Here is a 24,312-nt window from a genome sequence, read left to right on the forward strand (position 1 = left end):
TGTATGTTATGGTAGCTGTAATCATCATCATCACTCACGTCTCCTCCTAGCCCCTGTCCTGTATGTTATGGTAGCTGTAATCATCATCATCATCACTCACGTCTCCTCCTAGTCCTGTCCTGTATGTTATGGTAGCTGTAATCATCATCATCATCACTCACGTCTCCTCCTAGTCCTGTCCTGTATGTTATGGTAGCTGTAATCATCATCATCATCACTCACGTCTCCTCCTAGCCCCTGTCCTATTATGTTATGGTAGCTGTAATCATCATCATCATCATCACTCACGTCTCCTAGTCCTGTCCTGTATGTTATGGTAGCTGTAATCATCATCATCATCTCTCACGTCTCCTCCTAGCCCCTGTCCTGTATGTTATGGTAGCTGTAATCATCATCATCATCATCACTCACGTCTCCCCCTAGCCCCTGTCCTGTATGTTATGGTAGCTGTAATCATCATCATCATCATCATCACTCACGTCTCCTCCTAGTCCTGTATGTTATGGTAGCTGTAATCATCATCATCATCACTCACGTCTCCTCCTAGCCCCTGTCCTGTATGTTATGGTAGCTGTAATCATCATCATCATCATCACTCACGTCTCCCCCTAGCCCCTGTCCTGTATGTTATGGTAGCTGTAATCATCATCATCATCATCATCACTCACGTCTCCTCCTAGTCCTGTATGTTATGGTAGCTGTAATCATCATCATCATCACTCACGTCTCCTCCTAGCCCCTGTCCTGTATGTTATGGTAGCTGTAATCATCATCATCACTCACGTCTCCTCCTAGTCCTGTATGTTATGGTAGCTGTAATCATCATCATCACTCACGTCTCCTCCTAGCCCCTGTCCTGTATGTTATGGTAGCTGTAATCATCATCATCATCACTCACGTCTCCTCCTAGCCCCTGTCCTGTATGTTAGGGTAGCTGTAATCATCATCATCATCATCATCATCACTCACGTCTTCTCCTAGCCCCTGTCCTGTATGTTATGGTAGCTGTAATCATCATCATCATCACTCACGTCTCCTCCTAGCCCCTGTCCTGTATGTTATGGTAGCTGTAATCATCATCATCATCACTCACGTCTTCTCCTAGCCCCTGTCCTGTATGTTATGGTAGCTGTAATCATCATCATCACTCACGTCTCCTCCTAGCCCCTGTCCTGTATGTTATGGTAGCTGTAATCATCATCATCATCATCATCACTCACGTCTCCCCCTAGCCCCTGTCCTGTATGTTATGGTAGCTGTAATCATCATCATCATCACTCACGTCTCCCCCTAGCCCCTGTCCTGTATGTTATGGTAGCTGTAATCATCATCATCATCACTCACGTCTCCTCCTAGTCCTGTCCTGTATGTTATGGTAGCTGTAATCATCATCATCACTCACGTCTCCCCCTAGCCCCTGTCCTGTATGTTATGGTAGCTGTAATCATCATCATCATCACTCACGTCTCCTCCTAGTCCTGTCCTGTATGTTATGGTAGCTGTAATCATCATCATCATCACTCACGTCTCCTCCTAGCCCCTGTCCTGTATGTTATGGTAGCTGTAATCATCATCATCACTCACGTCTCCCCCTAGCCCCTGTCCTGTATGTTATGGTAGCTGTAATCATCATCATCACTCACGTCTCCTCCTAGCCCCTGTCCTGTATGTTATGGTAGCTGTAATCATCATCATCATCACTCACGTCTCCTCCTAGCCCCTGTCCTGTATGTTATGGTAGCTGTAATCATCATCATCATCATCATCATCACTCACGTCTCCTCCTAGTCCTGTCCTGTATGTTATGGTAGCTGTAATCATCATCATCACTCACGTCTCCCCCTAGCCCCTGTCCTGTATGTTAGGGTAGCTGTAATCATCATCATCATCACTCACGTCTCCTCCTAGTCCTGTCCTGTATGTTATGGTAGCTGTAATCATCATCATCACTCACGTCTCCTCCTAGCCCCTGTCCTGTATGTTATGGTAGCTGTAATCATCATCATCACTCACGTCTCCTCCTAGCCCCTGTCCTGTATGTTATGGTAGCTGTAATCATCATCATCATCACTCACGTCTCCTCCTAGCCCCTGTCCTGTATGTTATGGTAGCTGTAATCATCATCATCATCACTCACGTCTCCTCCTAGTCCTGTCCTGTATGTTATGGTAGCTGTAATCATCATCATCACTCACGTCTCCTCCTAGCCCCTGTCCTGTATGTTATGGTAGCTGTAATCATCATCATCATCATCACTCACGTCTCCCCCTAGCCCCTGTCCTGTATGTTATGGTAGCTGTAATCATCATCATCATCACTCACGTCTCCTCCTAGCCCCTGTCCTGTATGTTATGGTAGCTGTAATCATCATCATCACTCACGTCTCCCCCTAGCCCCTGTCCTGTATGTTATGGTAGCTGTAATCATCATCATCATCACTCACGTCTCCTCCTAGCCCCTGTCCTGTATGTAATGGTAGCTGTAATCATCATCATCATCACTCACGTCTCCTCCTAGCCCCTGTCCTGTATGTTATGGTAGCTGTAATCATCATCATCATCACTCACGTCTCCCCCTAGTCCTAATGCTTTCTGAATGGAAAAGGATCCGCTCAGATTGCATCAGTTTGCCTCCGGTCAGTCACCATTCTGCTCTGGAGGCGGACACCAAAACGCTGCTGACGACGTTTTCACTGACTTTCAATGTAAGTCAGGACAGATCCGTTTTGACTTAGATTTTTTTTAAAAAGAATAATGCAAACGGATCCGTCCTCCATTGACTTTCAATGGTGTTCAAGACGGATCCGTCATGGCTATAGAAGACATAATACAACCGGATCCATTCATGACGGATGCATGCGGTTGTATTATTGTAACAGAAGCGTTTTTGCAGATCCATGACGGATCCGCAAGAAACGCTAGTGTGAAAGTAGCCATAGAGTGTACTATAGCTTACTAGATATCCTGCTGCATCATCGTCTCCTCCTCTATGTTCTATAGATATATTGGATGATTCCCTGATACTTTATTCTTCATCCTGTGTCATCACTGAGCATCATTATTTTCTGTCACCTACTGTTCCTATTCGGTATATATGTTGTATGATCCTTTTGATATTTCATGCCATCATTGTTTTTTCCTATTTTCCCTGGCTTATAGTGTTCCTTCTTTCCATCTCTTTTCCTGCTGTATAATGATGTCCACCATCATCTTCCATATCCTCCAATAGCCTTGTCCTGTGCATGAATGTGCTTTCCCTATTCAAGCAGAGACATTGGGTTTACAGGAAATTCACAGCCTTATAACAGAAGATGAAGAAGGACATGAGGTATATGACCAAGACTATATTAAACCTTACTTTGGAGATCATCTACTTGCTGACTGGAGAGGTGAGTCATTCAGGGAATTTTATCATGGGACTATAACAGTCAAAAGGGCTCACAAACCTTCATCTTCGCTTTTAGGATTATGTGCCTGCAAGGAATTCCGAAAACTGTGTACCAACCACCATCCATACCCAGGTGTCAGATGGACGTAGCAGGGTACATAAGAAAAACAACGAACAGAAAATACTACAACTCACCAGTAAGATCATGGTGCTGCTGACTGGAGAGGTGAGCGCTGCTGGCAGGGCTGGAAAATGACAGAGTTAGGCCCCTTTCACACGACGTGACGGATTAGGTCCGGATGCGTTCAGGGTGCGTTCAGTGAAACTCGCACCATTTTGCAAGCAAGTTCAGTCAGTTTTGTCTGCGGTTGCGTTTAGTTGTTCAGTTTTTTCCGTCGTGCGTGCAATGCGTTTTGATGCGTTTTTCACGCGCGTGATAAAAAACTGAAGGTTTACAAACAACATCTCTTAGCAACCCTCAGTGAAAAACGCATCGCACCCGCACTTGCTTGCGGATGCAATGCGTTTTTCACGCAGCCCCATTCACTTCTATGCGTGAAAAGCGCAGAATATAGAACATGCTGCGATTTTTACGCAACGCAGAACTGATGCGTGAAAAACAACGCTCATGTACACAGACCCATTGAAATGAATGGGTCAGGATTTAGTGCGGGTGCTATGCGTTCACGTCACGCATTGCACCCGCGTGAAAAACTCGCTCGTGTGAAAGGGGCCTAAAGCTGGCCATCCATATTAGTTGTATGGTAGTGAAGCCACTGATTTTAACAGAACCAGGTGACCATCTAATGCAGGGGTGGCCAATCTTACAGACACAAAGAGCCAAAAAACAACAACATATGACTACCAGGAGCCACAAGCTATACATTTACACAAGAGTCACCGTATTTTTCGCCCTACAAGATGCACCTAGGTTTTAACAAAGAAAAATAAGAGAAAAAAAATATTTTTTATCTGATCTGAGGTCTGATAAAAATATTTTCTTCTTATTTTTCATTAGCAGAGAAAAAAAGAAAAAATATATTTTTCATCAGACCTCAGATCAGACTCCTAAATCAGATCCCCAATCCTCAACTGACCTAAAATAAGATCCCCAAACCTCATCATACCTCCAAATCAGACCCCCAAAATAAGACCCCCAATGCTCGGATCAGACAACTCAAATCAGACTCCAATTTCAGACCCTCATTGCTCAGATCTCCCCCCTCTCAGATCTGACCCCCCCATGCTCAGCCCTGACCAACCCATGCTCAAACAAGACCCCCATGCTCAGATCTGCCCCCCTATGCTCAGATCTGCCTTCCATGCTCAAATCTTAACCCCGATGCTCAGATCTTCCCCCCATGCTCAGATCTGACCCTCGTGCTCAAATCAGACCCCCATTGCTCAGATCAGGATCCCCCATGCTCAGATCAGAACCTCCCATGCTTAGCTCAGACCCCCATGCTCAGTTCTATAATAAATAAATAAAATCTTGTCCCTTTCCTGATCAGGCACTGGGCACCTGCTACTCTGCAGGTCTGACACGCTCTCCACTGTGACCTGATGAGCACAACGTCAGGTCATAGTGCGTGTCTCCATGTAGTACGTTCTCACACTGTGTGCATCAGGACGTAGTGGAGAGTGAGCTGGAGCTGCAAAGTAGCAACAGTGCCCGATCAGGAAAAGAGATCTGAGCATAGAGTGGAGAGTGAGCTGCCTGACTGCTTCCCGGCTCCACAGCTAGAGCCTCACTTGAAGAAGCAAAGAGCCACATGCGGCTCAAGAGCCACAGGTTGGCCACCCCTGATCTAATGTGTGCTTACTAAGGATCAGGCATGTTAGATTTAAAGAGAACCTGTCACCATAAAAATGCAGTGTAAGTTACCAGCATCATGTTATAGAGCAGGAGGAGCTGAGCAGATTGATATATACACTACTCAAAAAGATAGGGATATTTGGCTTTCGGGTAAAATTTATGGGAAACGTAAAACGTTCACGCTACAGTGATATTATATCATGAAAGGAGGACATTTAAGTAGAAGCATGCAATGGTGATTTCCTCATCTCAAACAACAGTGGTGGGTATACCTCTACAAAAAATGTCAGTCTCAATAACTTGTCATGTGGCCTTGAGTAGGGATCGACCGATTATCGGTTTGGCCGATATTATCGGCCGATATTGAGGATTTAGAACGTTATCGGTATCGGCATCTATTTTGCCGATATTCAGATAACGTATTGGGAACACAGAACGCGCTGCTCTCAGCGCTCTCTGTGTTCCCTCCGCAGCACAGGGGAGAAGGAAGCCGTGTCTCCCTCCCCCTGTGCTGCTGCCGCCAATGAGAGGAGAGAACATAGAGGAGGGGCGGGGCTGTGGCCGCTGCGCCACCAATGAAGATAAGCCTTTCATTCATTCATATACAGGAGGCGGGAGCTGGCTGCAGAATCACATAGCCGGCTCCCGACCTCTATGAACTGTAGCTGCGATCCGCGGTAGTTAACTCCTCAGGTGCCGCGGATCGCAGCTACAGTTCATAGAGGTCGGGAGCCGGCTATGTGATTCTGCAGCCAGCATGATTGAGAGACTTATCTTCATTGGTGGCGCAGTGCGCCCCCCCCCCCCCAAGCCCCCCAGTATGAATCATTGGTGGCGCAGTGCCCCCCCCCCATCCCAATCCCGGCCAATAGTAAAAACATTGGTGGCGCAGTGCGCCCCCCCCCCCCCCCCCCCACCCAGTATTACTCATTGGTGGCAGTGGCCACAGGATCCCCTCTCCCGTGCTCCTCCGATCGGAGCCCCAGCTGTGTAAGCCTGGAGCTCCGATCGGTTACCATGGCAGCCAGGACGCTATTGAAGCCCTGCCTGCCATGTTCAGCTCCCTGCTGCTGTGTGCACTATGCACAGAGCAGCAGGGACAGTGTGAGCTCCTATTCACCCTGATAGAGATCTATCAGGGGGAATAGGACAAGGGTTCTAGTCCCTAAGGGGGCTAAAAGTTAGTAAAAAAAAAAACACAAAAAATATTAAGTATAAATGGAAAAGATTTATAAAAAAAAAAAAAAAAATACACATTAACAATAAACAAAAAAAATATACATTAACAATAAACCAAAAAAATACACATTAACAATAAACATTAATTTTCAGCAGATTTGTGTAGGAATTTTTTTTTTTTCTCAAAAATGAAAATTCCCAGAATATCGGTATAAATTATCGGCTATCGGCCTGAAAGTTCACAAATTATCGGTATCGGTATCGGCCCTAAAAAATCAATATCGGTCGATCCCTAGCCTTGAGCATCAATTACAGCTTGACAACAACGTCTCATGCTGTTCACAAGTCGACTTATTGTCTGCTCAGTCATGGCAGCCCTCAGGTCATTGAGGTTCTGGGGTTACGAGCCTCTACACGGCAACTTAGCTGATCACATAGGTTTTCAATGGGAATCAGGCCTGGAGAAAGTACCAGACACTTTATTTGAGATACCCCAGTCTCCAGCGGCCATTTCCTAATGATGCGACCTCAGTAAGCTGACGCATTGTCATCCATGAAATTAGGCCTGTGTTGTTCATGCAGAGGCACAATGACTGGATTAATGATGTTATTCAAATAGTATGGGCTTCTTACTGTACCATTCGCAAGGTGTAGGGCGGTTCTGTATTGACTAGACACACCTGCCCACATTGTAACACCACCACTAGGGATGAGCGAATCGACTTTGGATGAAACATCCAAAGTCGATTCACATAATACTTTGTTTGAATACTGTACAGAGCAAGCGCTTTGTACAGTATTAGAATGTATTGGCTCAGATGAGCCAAAGTTAATTCTTTGCAAAGTCTCGTGAGACTTTGCGTAATAGCTTCATAAATTAATTTCTACTGTAAAAAAAACATTTCCTGAACTCGGGTTCAGTTCGCTCATCTCTAAGCACCACCACCAAAGGTAAACAGTGGCTGATGCATGGCGATCTCCTTGACGTCTCCAAGATCATTGGTGGCCATCATTTCTGCTCAGCGTAAATCGACCTTCATCAGTGAACAGCACTCGGGCCCACTGGTCTTTTGTCCAGCATAGATGCTCCTTGGCCCGTGCAAGACTATGACGCCTGTGCCTGGTGGTGTGGTCAGGTACCCTTGCAGGTCGTCTAGCACGCAGACCTCGCTGATGTAAATGTTTTTGAATGGTCTGACATGACACTTGGTTGCCTTTCACCTCCATTAAAGGGGTTGTCCGGGTTCAGAACTGAACCCGGACATACCCATATTTTCATCCAGGCAGCCCCCCTGATGTTAGCATCAGAGCATCTCATGCTCCGATGCGCTCTCTTGCCCTGCGCTAGATCGTGCGCTAGATCGCTCTTTTGTTTACAATAACACTGCCGAGCGGAAACTTCCACCCGGCAGTGTGTTCGGTGACGTCACCGGCTCTGAAGGGCTTGCTTTAGCGCTGCCCTAGCCGTTTTACTGGCTAGGGCATTGCTAAAGCCTGCCCATCTGTGCTGGTGACGTCACCGGGCTTCCTGGCAGCCCTATTGTCATGACCGGCGTCACGCAAAGGGAGGGAAATGGGAAGGCCCTGTCCAAGGGAGAGGAAAAGGTGGTGACCCCTGACTTACCTTGAGGCTGGCACCTGACTGCCCTGACGTCCCTAGACGGGTTCCTCACCCGTACGCCGATCACGTGCCTAAACCCTGGCTTTCCCTAAGATGAGCCCTACGTAGTGAACAGGGCGGTGGGATCACTAGTCCGCACCACTGACACTAAAGGAAAACACCAAGGAGAGGACAGACAATACAGACAAAACATATAATCCCAGGTGGGCGACAACAGCAGACAACAAAAGCCCAACAGGGATCCGGAGGGTAACACTCTGGAACAACAACCAGGGATCTCAGCTACTCAGCTCCAGTGGGTCAGTATAGAAGTCCAGGCAGGAAGCTCTATATCTGGCAACCAGAGAAGTGGGAGAGGGGAATATAAGGAGGTTGGGAGTGCTGGACAAGTAACAGCTGAGGAGAAGAAGCTACGGATCCCTGAGTGAGCCAAAAAGGGTTGCAAGGCAAACCCAGAAAGCTACCATTAAGAAACAGCACTATCTTTATACATAGAGCGCGCAGCCACCCACTGCGACTTCCTGACCCCGGGTATAACGGAGTCAGACGTGGCTCTTGACACCCTCGTGACAGTACCCCCCTTTCCACGAGGGGCCTCCGAACACTCAGGACTAGGTCTCTCAGGATGAGAGGCATGAAAAGCCAGAACTAACCTGTCGGCGTTTACCACAGACGCTGGAACCCACATTCTTTCCTCGGGACCGTAACCCCTCCAATGCACAAGATATTAAAGAGAGCGGCGGACCCGACAAGAATCAACAATTTTGGATATTTGAAACTCTAGATTACCATCCACAATAACAGGAGGGGGTGGCAGCGGTGAATGTCATGACCGGTGTAAGGAAAATCTTATTCTCTTCCCTAACGGTGTGTCCCTTAACACATGATTTCAGTGGCCAGCTTGAATTAAGCCTTACCGGTACCGGGAGAATGAATTAGATGGAGACCAAAAACACGTGTCTGTCACAAGCAGACAGCTGAGAGGCTCTGACAGGAGCCGTTCAGATCCTCCCCCTTGAGTTTCTTTGTTTTGGTTTCTGTTCCTCACCTCGTTAGGCTATCTCAGCTGTCATGCAGTCAGACTCATTACCTCCCTTTATATTCTCCCCCATAAGGTAGTTGGGTGTGGCTGATACTACTTCCTGGAATGAGTGTGCATGCTGACTTCAGCTCCCAGCTCCCAGCTCCCAGCTCCCAGCTCCCAGCTCCCAGCTCCCAGTTCACAGTCGTCTTCAGATAAGTGCTGTTTTGTATTTATGATTTTCTGTTGTCTGGATCCAGGTGACCCTGACTCCCTCCGTGTCTGTGTAGGGAGCCGGTGGTCGTGTCCCCTCACTATTGTAGGGCCTTCAGGTTAAGATAGCCGAGGTACGTGGATATGCGCCCATTCACCTTTAGAGTGGTCGCATAGGCTGAGCATTAAGGGAGAGCGGCAGGTCGATTGCAGGGGTCTCCCTTTATGTTCCTTAGTTGTGGATCCAGTGAGTCATCATTTGTTATTTGTATCATCTTGTTTCCTGTACACCATCCGCGACATTATCAGCCACCAAAACCGTCTCAAGCATGGATCCGGTTTCACTTTTGGCTGAACGCTTCCAGGGTCTTTCATTGGAGGTAGCTGATCTCCGTAAGACTTTTTCTCAGTTTCAAGTGACCGGTTCAGCTTGCGTTCATGGAGTTTGTGCTGAGCCTAAGATTTCGCTCCCGGATACGTTTTCCGGGGGTAGTGAGAATTTTGTACGTTTTAGAGAGGCTTGCAAACTCCATTTTCGCCTTCTTCCCCATTCTTCCGGTGATGAAGAACGGAGGGTGGGGATCATTATATCGCTGCTCAGGGGTAATGCTCAGTCCTGGGCCTTTTCCCTGCCGGAGGGGGCACAACCCCTCCGTTCAGTGGATGAATTCTTTTTAGCCCTGGGTCAGATATATGATGATCCGGATCGTATTGCTCTGGCTGAGTCTAGACTACGTCTGTTATGCCAGGGTAAACAATCCGCAGAGATATACTGCTCAGAATTTCGGAGATGGGCAGCAGATACGGGTTGGAATGATGCTGCACTCCGAAGTCAATTTTGCTATGGTCTTTCTGAGGGATTGAAAGATGCATTTGCCTTTCATGAAAGACCTACCTCCTTGAATTCTGCTATGTCTCAGGCTGTTCGTATTGACAGGCGTCTTAGAGAAAGAGGAGAGATTTCTCCTTCTTGTCATGCTCAGTCCCGGGACAGTGCACCGGTGTCATTCTGTGCACAGGGGTCTCAGTCGCTGTCAGCCCCTTCTGAGCAGGAGCCCATGCAGCTGGGGTTGATTGCCTCTGACAATAGAGGATTCAGCCCGCAGGGGAGGGTTTGCTTTTGTTGTGGAGGTATAAATCATCTGGCAAATGTTTGTCCCTCTAGGAGATTCAGGCAGTTTTCTGGGAGTAATAAAGAGACAAAAAGGAGGAAATCTTTTAAGAATATTCCGTCTGTTACTATTGGCAGGGTTGAGGCGGAAATTGAAGAATTGTCTTTTGCTTGTAGTTCCCGTTTTGTCCTGCCTGCTAGGGTGGCGCTAGAGAGCAAGAGCATTTTTTGTGAGATTTTTGTGGATAGTGGAGCAGCTGTCAACCTCATTGATAACCAATTTGCAATAACTCATGGTTTCCAGGTTTGCACTTTGCGAAAAAATATTCCTGTTTTTTCTATTGATTCAGCTCCACTTTCTCAGAAATCATTAAAGGGCATAGTTCACAATATCCGTTTAATTGTGAATGATACTCATGTTGAGGATGTGTCATGTTTCGTCCTTAGCGGTTTGCCTACTCCTCTAGTGTTGGGGCTACCCTGGCTCTCTAAACATAACCCCACCATTGATTGGCCAGCGAGGCAAATAAATGGTTGGAGTGACTTTTGCAGAGAGAATTGCCTCATAACATCTATTTCTGAGGTTTCTACTAAAACTGTACCACCTTTCCTCTCTGAATTTTTGGATGTTTTCTCTGAGAGTGGAGTTCAGGATTTGCCTCCGCACAGGGAGTATGATTGCCCTATTGATCTCATCCCAGGTGCCAAGCTGCCTAAATCTCGTTTATACAATCTTTCCCAACCTGAGAGGGTCGCGATGCGTGCTTATATCTCTGAGAGTCTGAGAAAAGGACACATACGACCCTCAAAGTCACCTGTTGCCGCTGGTTTTTTCTTTGTTAAGAAAAAAGATGGTTCTTTAAGACCTTGTCTGGATTTCAGGGAGCTGAACAGTATCACTATTCGTGATCCGTATCCGCTTCCTTTAATCCCAGATTTGTTTAACCAGGTTGTTGGGGCGAAAGTCTTTTCCAAATTAGACCTAAGAGGGGCATACAACCTGGTTAGGGTCAGAGAAGGAGACGAATGGAAGACGGCTTTTAATACCCCTGAGGGCCATTTTGAGAATTTAGTTATGCCTTTTGGTTTGATGAATGCCCCAGCCGTTTTTCAGCATTTCGTCAACAGCATTTTTTATCATTTAATGGGAAAATTTGTATTAGTGTATTTGGATGACATTTTGATTTTTTCTCCTGATTTCAAAACTCATAAGGAACACTTATGTCAGGTCTTACTCATCCTGCGGGAGAATAAATTATACGCGAAACTGGAAAAATGTGTGTTTGCGGTTCCAGAGATCCAATTTCTGGGGTTTCTTGTCTCCGCTTCTGGTTTTCGCATGGACCCCGAGAAGGTCCGCGCTGTGCTTGAGTGGGAGCTTCCTGAGAATCAGAAGGCGCTGATGCGTTTTTTGGGCTTTGCTAATTATTACAGGAAATTTATTTTGAATTATTCCTCTGTTGTTAAACCACTCACTGATATGACCAGAAAGGGGGTAGATTTTTCTTCCTGGTCGGTAGAGGCGCGTAAGGCCTTTTCTGATATCAAGGAGAGTTTTGCTTCCGCTCCCATCCTAGTACAACCTGATGTTTCCTTACCCTTCATAGTTGAGGTTGATGCTTCTGAGGTGGGGGTGGGGGCGGTCTTGTCTCAGGGTTCCTCTCCTGCCAAATGGCAACCGTGTGCCTTTTTCTCAAAGAAGCTCTCCTCCGCAGAGAGAAATTATGATGTGGGAGATAGGGAATTGTTGGCCATCAAGTTGGCTTTTGAGGAATGGCGCCATTGGCTAGAGGGAGCCAGACACCCTATTACCGTGTTTACTGACCATAAAAATCTGGCCTACTTGGAGTCAGCCAAGCGTTTGAACCCGAGACAGGCCAGATGGTCTTTGTTCTTTTCAAGGTTTAATTTTGTTGTTACGTTCCGCCCTGGGGTTAAGAATGTGAAGGCAGATGCCCTGTCGCGTTGTTTCCCGGGAGGTGGGAATTTTGAAGACCCGGGTCCCATTTTGGCTGAAGGTGTGGTGGTCTCTGCTCTTTTTCCTGAATTGGAGGCAGAGGTGCAGGCAGCCCAGTCAGAAGCTCCTGATCTTTGTCCTCCTGGGAGGTTGTTTGTGCCTCTCGCTTTGAGACACAAGATTTTTAAAGAACACCATGATACGGTCCTTGCTGGGCACCCGGGGACAAGAGCCACACTGGATCTCATTGCTCGGAGATTCTGGTGGCCTGCGCTTCGTAAGTCAGTTGAGGGTTTTGTGGCAGCTTGCGAGACTTGCGCTCGTGCCAAGGTCCCTCACTCACGGCCATCAGGTCCTCTCCTTCCTTTGCCCATTCCTTCCCGTCCTTGGACACATCTGTCCATGGACTTCATAACGGACTTGCCTCGTTCCTCGGGGAAGTCTGTGATTCTGGTGGTGGTGGACCGTTTTAGCAAAATGGTGCACTTTATCCCTTTTCCCGGTTTGCCCAATGCTAAGACGCTGGCGCAGGCATTTGTTGACCACATTGTCAAATTGCATGGGATTCCTTCTGACATAGTCTCTGATAGGGGCACGCAGTTTGTTTCCAGATTCTGGAAGGCTTTCTGTTCTCGCTTGGGGGTTCGCTTGTCATTCTCTTCTGCTTTCCATCCGCAGTCGAATGGCCAGACAGAGCGTGTCAATCAGAATCTGGAGACATATCTGCGCTGTTTTGTGGCGGAGAATCAGGAGGATTGGTGTTCGTTTTTGTCCCTTGCTGAGTTTGCTTTAAATAACCGTCGTCAGGAGTCCTCTGATAAGTCACCATTTTTTGGTGCATATGGGTTTCATCCGCAGTTTGGGACTTTCTCTGGAGAGGGCTCTTCTGGTTTGCCTGATGAGGACAGATTCTCCTCGTCTTTGTCATCTATTTGGCAAAATATTCAGGATAATCTAAAGAATATGAGTGAGAGATATAAGCGTGTGGCGGATAAGAGACGTATGCCTGGTCCGGACCTGAATGTTGGTGATTTGGTGTGGCTGTCTACCAAGAATATCAAATTGAAGGTTCCCTCCTGGAAGTTGGGTCCTAGGTTTATTGGGCCTTACAAGATCCTGTCTGTCATCAATCCTGTTGCCTACCGTCTTGATCTTCCTCAGACTTGGAAGATCCATAATGTTTTCCATAAGTCCTTATTGAAACCTTATGTTCAACCTATTGTACCTTCTCCTTTGCCTCCTCCTCCGATTATGGTTGATGGGAATCTTGAATTTCAGGTCTCTAGGATTGTGGATTCTCGTCTTGTCCGCGGTTCCCTCCAGTACCTCGTTCATTGGGAGGGTTATGGTCCTGAGGAGAGGATGTGGCTCCCAGTGACGGACATTAAGGCCTCTCGCCTCATCAGGGCTTTCCATAGGTCCCATCCTGAGAAGGTGGGCCCTGAGTGTCCGGAGTCCACTCCTAGAGGGAGGGGTACTGTCACAAGCAGACAGCTGAGAGGCTCTGACAGGAGCCGTTCAGATCCTCCCCCTTGAGTTTCTTTGTTTTGGTTTCTGTTCCTCACCTCGTTAGGCTATCTCAGCTGTCATGCAGTCAGACTCATTACCTCCCTTTATATTCTCCCCCATAAGGTAGTTGGGTGTGGCTGATACTACTTCCTGGAATGAGTGTGCATGCTGACTTCAGCTCCCAGCTCCCAGCTCCCAGCTCCCAGCTCCCAGCTCCCAGTTCACAGTCGTCTTCAGATAAGTGCTGTTTTGTATTTATGATTTTCTGTTGTCTGGATCCAGGTGACCCTGACTCCCTCCGTGTCTGTGTAGGGAGCCGGTGGTCGTGTCCCCTCACTATTGTAGGGCCTTCAGGTTAAGATAGCCGAGGTACGTGGATATGCGCCCATTCACCTTTAGAGTGGTCGCATAGGCTGAGCATTAAGGGAGAGCGGCAGGTCGATTGCAGGGGTCTCCCTTTATGTTCCTTAGTTGTGGATCCAGTGAGTCATCATTTGTTATTTGTATCATCTTGTTTCCTGTACACCATCCGTGACAGTGTCTTTCTCTGATCCATTCTGGTTTATTCACAGCTGGCAAACAGTTTTAATAGAGGGGGTTGAGCTTCCTTTACATCCAATCATATGTTAGCATTAGTATTTGACCAATAGTATGGTCACACATAAGCTCTGCATTAACATCATAGCTGACTCCTAGTAACAGCATTTGACCAATCAGGTATATACACATAGGCTAGCAGACACTTGAGTCAGATGTCCTTTTATGGCTAGAAGGCTGTTCATACTTTCAACATGTATGGATTTCATGAAACAGTTTAAGGAAGTGTCTCACATTCCATAGGGGGAGGGAGGTTTTGTAGTGCACTAACCAAATGTAATACACGTGGCTAAATAAGACAAAATGGAGTCACATATATCCCATCAACCGGCGTCACGCAAAGGGAGGGAAATGGGAAGGCCCTGTCCAAGGGAGAGGGAAAGGTGGTGACCCCTGACTCACCTTGAGGCTGGCACCTGACTGCCCTGACGTCCCTAGACGGGTTCCTCACCCGTACGCCGATCACGTGCCTAAACCCTGGCTTTCCCTAAGATGAGCCCTATGTAGTGAACAGGGCGGTGGGATCACTAGTCCGCACCACTGACACTAAAGGAAAACACCAAGGAGAGGACAGACAATACAGACAAAACATATAATCCCAGGTGGGCGACAACAGCAGACAACAAAAGCCCAACAGGGATCCGGAGGGTAACACTCTGGAACAACAACCAGGGATCTCAGCTACTGAGCTCCAGTGGGTCAGTATAGAAGTCCAGGCAGGAAGCTCTATATCTGGCAACCAGAGAAGTGGGAGAGGGGAATATAAGGAGGTTGGGAGTGCTGGGCAAGTAACAGCTGAGGAGAAGAAGCTACGGATCCCTGAGTGAGCCAAAAAGGGTTGCAAGGCAAACCCAGAAAGCTACCATTAAGAAACAGCACTATCTTTATACATAGAGCGCGCAGCCACCCACTGCGACTTCCTGACCCCGGGTATAACGGAGTCAGACGTGGCTCTTGACACCCTCGTGACAGTACCCCCCTTTCCACGAGGGGCCTCCGAACACTCAGGACTAGGTCTCAGGATGAGAGGCATGAAAAGCCAGAACTAACCTGTCGGCGTTTACCACAGACGCTGGAACCCACATTCTTTCCTCGGGACCGTAACCCCTCCAATGCACAAGATATTGAAGAGAGCGGCGGACCCGACAAGAATCAACAATTTTGGATATTTGAAACTCTAGATTACCATCCACAATAACAGGAGGGGGTGGCAGCGGTGAATGTCATGACCGGCGTCACGCAAAGGGAGGGAAATGGGAAGGCCCTGTCCAAGGGAGAGGGAAAGGTGGTGACCCCTGACTCACCTTGAGGCTGGCACCTGACTGCCCTGACGTCCCTAGACGGGTTCCTCACCCGTACGCCGATCACGTGCCTAAACCCTGGCTTTCCCTAAGATGAGCCCTACGTAGTGAACAGGGCGGTGGGATCACTAGTCCGCACCACTGACACTAAAGGAAAACACCAAGGAGAGGACAGACAATACAGACAAAACATATAATCTCAGGTGGGCGACAACAGCAGACAACAAAAGCCCAACAGGGATCCAGAGGGTAACGCTCTGGAACAACAACAACCAGGGATCTCAGCTACTCAGCTCCAGTGGGTCAGTATAGAAGTCCAGGCAGGAAGCTCTATATCTGACAACCAGAGAAGTGGGAGAGGGGAATATAAGGAGGTTGGGAGTGCTGGACAAGAAACAGCTGAGGAGAAGAAGCTACGGATCCCTGAGTGAGCCAAAAAGGGTTGCAAGGCAAACCCAGAAAGCTACCATTAAGAAACAGCACTATCTTTATACATAGAGCGCGCAGCCACCCGCTGCGACTTCCTGACCCCGGGTATAACGGAGTCAGACGTGGCTCTTGACACCCTCGTGACACCTATGGAGAGCCCGTTTCGTCACCGGAACTCCTGAAAATGCCTTTGCCCTGCGCGATTTAGCGCAGGGCAAAGGAGAGCATTGGAGCATGAACTGCTCCAATGCTCAAGTCAGGGGGGCTGCATTGGTGAAAATTGAGGTATGTTCGGGTTCAGCTCTGAACCCAGACAACCCAATTAAATGTGCCTGGAGTTGTGTGGCATTCATCATCCGGTTCCACAGGGAAATGATCATCAGTCGGGATGTGGGCAAAGGACATCCACTTCTATGCCTTTCTGTGACTTTTCCAGTCTCTGTATCTCTGTTGCAACCTGCTGATGACACTCTAAGCTCAGTGGCCACTTCTGTCTGAGAACATCCTGATGAAACGTCACAATGGCGAGGTACTGTTGAAAAATTGTTAGGTGTCGTCTTGGTCTCGTGATGTCAAATTGTGAACAGCATGAGGAGAAGGACTGTGTAAATACCAGTTCTAATTGAAGCAGATAATTTATTGGGCGATTCATGGATAAAACACCTGTTTGAATTTTTCTATTAAGCTCCTACATTGAACAGTTGGACGTGTGCATTTAAAATTTTAGAGAAGGTCACATTAAGTTAAATTTCACCCACAAGCCAAATATCCCTAACGTTTTGTGAGTAGTTTATATAATTTTGTTGGAAAAGATTCAGTAGAACGTCTATTTTATTCTATTTAATTCATTTATATTCCTGCTCATTCTGGGCTTTGAAGTCAAGGAGGTGGTGATTGACAGCTATTTCTGTTTGGATAGTCCTATAGGGAAGGCTTTCAATCACTGATAGGACTGATTCCTTGATTTCAAAGCCCAGAGTGAGCAGGAATGTAAATGAATGAAATACTGAATCTTTTCCTATAAAACTATATATCAATCTGCTCAGCTCCTCCATGTTCAACATGATAGATTCCCTTTAAAGCATATATATGGAAAGATTGGGAACTATTGATACTGACAGCTATCTCATGTGTATGACCAGCCTAACGGCAAGGAAGGTATCTGGATGATGATTATATCATTGTGTATATCAGGTTCCTATAAGGTGTCAGGATGTCGCTGTCTATTTCTCCATGGAGGAGTGGGAATATGTAGAAGAACACAAGGATCTGTACAAGGACATCACAATGGAGAATCACCAGCCGATCACCTCATTATCTGGTAAGAGGAGAATTGATCTCTCTTGTGCATGAACATATAAAGATGTCTGCTTGAAATAAAGATCCTTTTGAGCAGTAAATTAGTAGGTTGACATTGTCCTTAGAACTTTATGATGAAAAGTCTCTCATTTATTATCGCTGTCTCACTGTTGCTTTCCAATCTGACTCTGTGATTTAGAAAACACATATTGATAATTGGGTTAACTCGGTGGATGCATTCATAGAAGACAGTCGTGAGGTATAGACCAGTGCATGGAGCTAACAGAAAGCTTCAAAGGACATTGACCTTTCAAGCTTGACCACTAAAACTATTAAAGGGGTTGTCCTGTACATCTCTTCAGAGCTAAGACCGCATGTAGGAGCCCCTCTTCCCCATGAGTACCAGTGTAAAAAGGCTGCAGCATCCATAACTTTCCTTTCTCTAAAGCACACAGATTATACACAGAAATACAATTATATTGATCATTCAGTGGAGATAATTTGCACAGTTAATGGACATGCTGTGGGTTTTCATTATACTTTACAGATTTTGTTCCACTGCATATATGTGCATGAGGAATAATACACAACATTCACTTGCATTAGCTGTGAAATCTTGACAGATTCTGTCAGGATTTAGGTGGAGAATCTGCAACTAAGTCCCAAAAGAATCCTAAATATGTGAACATGGCCAAACAATATATTTACTTGTCTTGCAGTGTACATATTTCTACAACTGGACCTAGTTTGTCTATATGACTACTTATTGTCTTGTCTTTCAGATGTCCTTCAGGCCATATATATAGGTGGAAGATCTTACTACCTTAATTCCTCATTGGATTCTATGAATGAGCACAGTAATTCCATTAATATCCAGGCTGCAAACCATTCGTCATATGATCCAAACACAGTCAATCTGGAAAGTGCTACTGAGACACCGACTTTTTGTGAAGCAACAAAAGTCATTAACACCTATGATTGTCCTCAATATCCTTCTATTTCTTTTAGTAAGGAACCAGACTTATGTTATAGACAAAGTCCCAGAGATGATGACATTTATACAGCCAAAGATCAGACACTACAAGATCCATTAACTTCCATTAAGGAGGAATCCATCTCCTTCACTGGTGAAGATCTCTCCAACATGAACTCACTTTCTGATGTTACTTATACACTTACACAAAATAAGGAGGAATCATTCTCATGCAATACAGATAAAATTGATGACATTTATAGTCCAGCAGATCACCCACAAGGTGATTCATCGCCTGTTATAAAGGCAAAACCAAGTTCACATCAACAAAATGTCAGTGCTGCATCTTCTAATGGCAACATCATACATCATATATCCGCTACTGGGGAGTATATTACATACTACCATAAAAATAAGCCAACAGAGAGACTCTTCTTCTGTTCAGAATGTGGTAAAACCTTCAATCGTAATTCACATCTCATAAGCCATCAAAGAAGTCACACGGGAGAAAAGCCATACTCTTGTCCTGAATGTGGTAAGCGGTTTATGAGGAGTTCACATTTAGTCAGGCATAAGAGAATTCACACAGGAGAAAAACCCCATTCATGTTCAGAGTGTGGGAAGCGCTTCATCACAACTTCAGATCTTGTGATACATCGGAGAACCCATACTGGAGAAAGACCCTATCATTGTTCAGAATGTGGGAAGAGCTTTGTCTGCAATTCTGTTCTTATCAAACACCTGAGAACTCACACAGGAGAGAAACGACATTGCTGTCCTGATTGCGGCAAGTATTTTACTACCAATGCCTATCTTGTTGTTCACCAGAGAATCCACACAGGAGAAAAACCATTTTCATGTACCCAATGTGGAAAGAGTTTTACTTGTAATTCCGTTCTTACCAAACATCAGAAGATCCACACAGAAAGGAGCAGCAAATCGAATCTTGTTAGACAAGATAGAATCCGGGCATGGCAAGCATTTTATCCTTGCCATCAATGTGGGAAAATTTTTGCAAATAACACACAATTTTTAAGTCACCAGGAAATTCACTTAAGAGAAGCATATACTGAATCACAACTTGATGGACACCAGACCAGTCATGAAGGAAAAAAATCAAATTTTTGTTGGAACTGTGGTAAATCTTTTGCCAGTAAAAGACATCTTGTTCTGCATCAGAGACGGCATATAGGCGAGAAGCCATATTCCTGCTCAAAGTGTAGTTAATGTTTCATGGAAAGAAGACATCTTACACGCCATTTAGAAAGTCACCAAAGATAGAAAATACAATCATTTATTATATGGTTCTACATTTTTGTACTGATACAATTATTCAGAATATGTTTCTCTATAAAGTTCAAATAGCAATTAATAAAAACAAAAAATATTAACAAAAATGTATTCTTTTTAATGGATGATCTTTTTATATCTTTTGCTTTTCTTTGAATGTTGTTTTATATCTTTTCCCAGGGTTTATTGGGACACACACAGAAAAACGGTACAGGCTTGCTCCCGTAATCAAAATAAGGCCCCTTTCACACGAGCGAGAATTCCGCGTGGGTGCAATGCGTGATGCGAATGCATTGCGCCCGCACGGAATTCGGACCCATTCATTTAAATGGGTCTGTGTACATGAGCGGTGGTTTTCACTTATCACTTTTGCGTTGTGTGAAAATCGCAGCATGTTCTATATTCTGCGATTTTCACACAACGCTGACCCCATAGAAGTGAATGGGGCTGCGTGAAAATCGCATCCGCAAGTAAGTGCGGATGCGATGCGATTTTCACGGATGGTTGCTAAGAGATGTTGTTTCTAAACATTCAGTTTTTTTATCACGTGTGTGCAAAACGCAGTAAATCACATTGCACCCACGCGATAAAAACTGAACGCGATTGCAAACAAAACTGAATGGTTTTGTTTGCGAAATTGCGCAGTTTTCACTGAACGCATCCAGACATGACCCGGGCACGCTCGTCTGCAAGGGGCCTAAGGCCCCTTTCACACAAGCGAGTTTTCCGCGCGGGTGCAATGCGTGACATGAACGCATAGCACCCGCACTGAATCCTGACCCATTCATTTCAATGTGTCTGTGTACCCACATCAGTTCTGTGTTGCGTGAAAAATGCATCATGCTCTGTATTCTGCGTTTCTCACACAGCCCTGGCCACATAGAAGTGAATGGGCCTTCAGTGAAAAATGCGATGCGTTTTTCACTGATGGTTGCTAAGAGATGTTGTTTGTAAACCTTCAGTTTTTTATCACACGCGTGAAAAAATGCATCAAAACACATTGCACCCACGTGGAAAAAACTGAACTGAACGCAATCGCAGACAAAACTGACTAAACTTACTCGCAAAATGGTGCGAATTTCACTGAACGCATCCGGAGCCAATCCGTCACTCTCGTGTGAAAGAGGCCTACCAGTTCATGGAAATAATAAAGAAACGGTGATACAGACTTCTCACCAGCTTGTAGGTTTTAAGCCAGAGATTCCACTCTGCAAAGTGGTCTTGTCCAGGGGTCTTTCTCTCAGACCAACACACACACCAGCTGCTCTCTGGCAGCGTGTCTCTTAATTAGTTTCTTTTCCATCTGCTTGAGGTAGGAACACCCGGGATGGAGTATGGGAGTGACCTTCCCACCCAACTCTTCAGTCGCTCCTAAATCCCGGACCCAAACTCCAGCTACCACAAACTCAGTGATCTAACATCACTGGTCACAACATCACTGTATCACTAAGAGTAGCAGCCTCAGTAATACATACCTGCCATCTATGACTTCACCCATTGAATGTCTACAATATACAGTGGATCTAAAAAGTCTACACACCCCTGTTAAAATGTCAGGTTTCTGTGATGTAAAAAAAATGAGACAAAGATAAATCATTTCAGAACTTTTTCCACCTTTAATGTGACATATAAACTGTACCACTCAATTGAAAAACAAACTGAAATTTTTTAGGTAGAGGGAAGAAAACCAAAAAAACTAAAATTATGTGGTTGCATAAGTGTGTACACCCTTAAACTAATACTTTGTTGAAGCACCTTTTAATTTTGTTACAGCACTCAATCTTTTTGGGTATGAGTCTATCAGCATGGCACATTTTGACTTGGCAATATTTGCCCACTCGTCTTTGCAAAAACACTCCAAATCTGTCAGATTGCGAGGGCATCTCCTGTGCACAGCCCTCTTCAGATCACCCCACAGATTTTCAATTGGATTCAGGTCTGGGCTCTGGCTGGGCCATTCCAAAACTTTAATCTTCTGGTGAAGCCATTCCTTTGTTGATTTGGATGTATGCTTTGGGTCGTTGTCATGCTGAAAGATGAAGTTCCTCTTCATGTTCAGCTTTCTAGCAGAAACCTGAAGGTTTTGTGCCAATATTGACTGTTATTTGGAACTGTTCATAATTCCCTCTAGCTTAACTAAGGCCCCAGTTCCAGCTGAAGAAAAACAGCCTCAAAGCATGATGATGCCACCACCAGGCTTCACTGTGGGTATGGTGTTCTTTTGGTGATGTGCAGTGTTGTTTTTGGGCCAAACATATCTTTTGAAATTATGGCCAAAAAGCTCAACCTTGGTTTCATCAGACCATAACACCTTTTCCCACATGCTTATTGTTTTTGCAAAATGTAGCCTGGCTTGGATGTTTTTCTTCGTAAGAAAAGGCTTTCGTCTTGCCACTCTACCCCATAGCCCAGACATATGAAGAATACGGGAGATTTTTGTCACATGTACCACACAGCCAGTACTTACCAGATATTCCTGCAGCTCCTTTAATGTTGCTGTAGGCATCTTGGTAGCCTCCCAGACCAGTTTTCTTCTCGTCTTTTCATCAATTTTGGAGGGACGTCCAGTTCATGTCACTGTTGTGCCATATTTTTCCACTGTGTTCCATGGTATATCTAATACCTTGGACATTCTTTTGTACCCTTCTCTTGACTGATACCTTTTACCAATGAGATCCCTCTGATGCTTTGGAAGCTCTCTGTGGACCATGGCTTTTGCTGTGGGATGCGACTAAGAAAATTTCAGGAAAGACCAACTAGAGCAGCTGAACTTTATTTGGGGTTAATCAGAGGCACTTTAAATGATGGCAGGCGTATGCTGACTCCTATTTAACATGATTTGAAATGTGATTGCTTAATTCTGAACACAGCTACATCCCAAATTATAAGAGGGTGTGCACACTTATGCAGCCACATTATTTTAGTTTTTTAATGTTTTCTTCCCTCCACCTAAAAGATTTAAGTTTGTTTTTCAATTGAGTTGTACAGTTTATTGGTCACATTAAAGGTGGAAAAAGTTCTGAAATGATTTATCTTTGTCTCATTATTTTACATCACAGAAACCTGACATTTTAACAGGGGTGTGTAGGCTTTTTATATCCACTGTGTATATGTATATATATATATATATATATATATATATATATATATATATACACACTATCTACACCCCTCACATTTTTGTAAATATTTTATTATATCTTTTAATGGGACAACACTGACGATATGACACTTTGATACAAGTACAGCTTGTATAACAGTGTAAATTTGGTGGGCCCTCAAAAATAACTCAACACACAGCCATTAATGTCTAAACCGCTGGCAACAGTGAGTGTGTCACGGATGGAAGGGAAGAGTGCAGCCCTGATATCCACCCGCACCTCTATCCCTACCTACTTGCACAGCCCGTTCTTACCGACGGTGTACAACTTGGCAGCAGTCCCTCACTTAGATACGTGCAGGGGCCTAAAGAAGATAAGAGGAGTACCGTAACAGAGTCAAGGAAGCCAAAGTCAAAGCCGGGAGGTCACGCAGGTACACGGAGCAATACAATTACAAGGTCAAAACCATTCCGAAGTCAGAAGCCAAGATGTCACGTCAAGGGAGGTCACATGGTCGAGGTCAAAAGCAAAGCCGAGTTCCAAACACACGAAAGACACAATATGCGAAAATGCTGGTAGAGGGTAGCAAGACCAATCACAGGCAACCTGTGGCCAGCAGGCTGCCTGTTTAAATAGCCCCAACTGGTGAGTCACGTGACGTGGCTAGCGTCACATGACTCGCATCACACATCTCAACACAGCTGAGCGCTGATTCATCCTTATACGCGCTCAGCTCCCCAGCTGCTCATTCTCTAAGGGATGGAGGACGCCAGCCACGCTGAGGAGGCGTGCGCGGCCGGGTATGCCCCGTCCCCTGGTTACTGTGGAGACGAGGACACCAGCCGCGTCCTCGCTCCTCTACCTGCGAAGGGAGAGCGTGTTGCATGCTCCCGTAACAGAGTGCACCCCTAAGTGTAAATGGCCAAATTGTGCCCAATTAGCCACTTCCCTCCATGGCATCATATGACTCATTAGTGTTACAAAGTCTCTGGTGTGAATGGGGAGCAGGTTTGATAAATTTGGTGTTACCGCTCTCACACTCTCTCATACTGGTCACTGGAAGTTCAACATGGCACCTCATGGCAAAGAACTTTCTGAGGATCTGAAAAAAATAATTGTTGCTCTACATAAAGATGGCCTAGGCCTGTGAGGGCTAACCTCTGGCACTCCAGCTGTGGCAAAACTACAACTCCCAAGATGTACACTTGCTTGGCTTTTCCCAAAACTCCATTGAAATGAATGGAGCATGCTGGGAGTCGTAGTTTCACCACAGCTGGAGTGCCGGAGGTTAGCCATCACTGGCCTAGGCTATAAGAAGATTGCAAACAATTAACAAGACAGGTTCCACTCAGAACAGGCCTACCAAATGGTCGCCCAAAGAAGTTGAGTGCACTTGCTCAGTGTCATATCAAGAGGTTGTCTTTTCAAAATAGATGTATGAGTGCTGCCAGCATTGTTGCAGAGGTTAAAGGGGTGGGGGGTCGGCCTGTCAGTGCTCAAACCATACA

The 24,312-nt window shown here is 45.7% G+C and overlaps 1 protein-coding gene across 1 annotated transcript; it reads left to right on the forward strand.

The window, feature by feature from the left end:
• The first annotated feature begins 3,310 nt into the window (after positions 1–3,310).
• LOC121005612 (oocyte zinc finger protein XlCOF8.4-like) lies at positions 3,311–19,660 on the forward strand. The gene is made up of 4 exons (XM_040438388.1): positions 3,311–3,388; positions 3,464–3,613; positions 17,336–17,462; positions 18,223–19,660. Exons 1-4 carry the CDS (start codon positions 3,311–3,313, stop codon positions 19,638–19,640), a joined length of 1,773 nt encoding a protein of 590 aa, XP_040294322.1. The 3' UTR covers positions 19,641–19,660.
• Positions 19,661–24,312: the final 4,652 nt, after the last annotated feature.

Source organism: Bufo bufo, chromosome 6 (genome assembly GCF_905171765.1).
Source record: "Bufo bufo chromosome 6, aBufBuf1.1, whole genome shotgun sequence".
NCBI classification, from domain to species: Eukaryota; Metazoa; Chordata; class Amphibia; order Anura; family Bufonidae; genus Bufo; species Bufo bufo.

Excerpts from the sequence above, each read along its gene's own strand:
- LOC121005612 (XM_040438388.1), top strand. The coding sequence starts at position 3,311 with ATGAAGAAGGACATGAGGTATATGACCAAGACTATATTAAACCTTACT. Across the intron at positions 3,614-17,335 it reads TGGTGCTGCTGACTGGAGAG|GTTCCTATAAGGTGTCAGGA; the intron begins GTGAGCGCTGCT and ends TGTGTATATCAG. Across the intron at positions 17,463-18,222 it reads GCCGATCACCTCATTATCTG|ATGTCCTTCAGGCCATATAT; the intron begins GTAAGAGGAGAA and ends CTTGTCTTTCAG.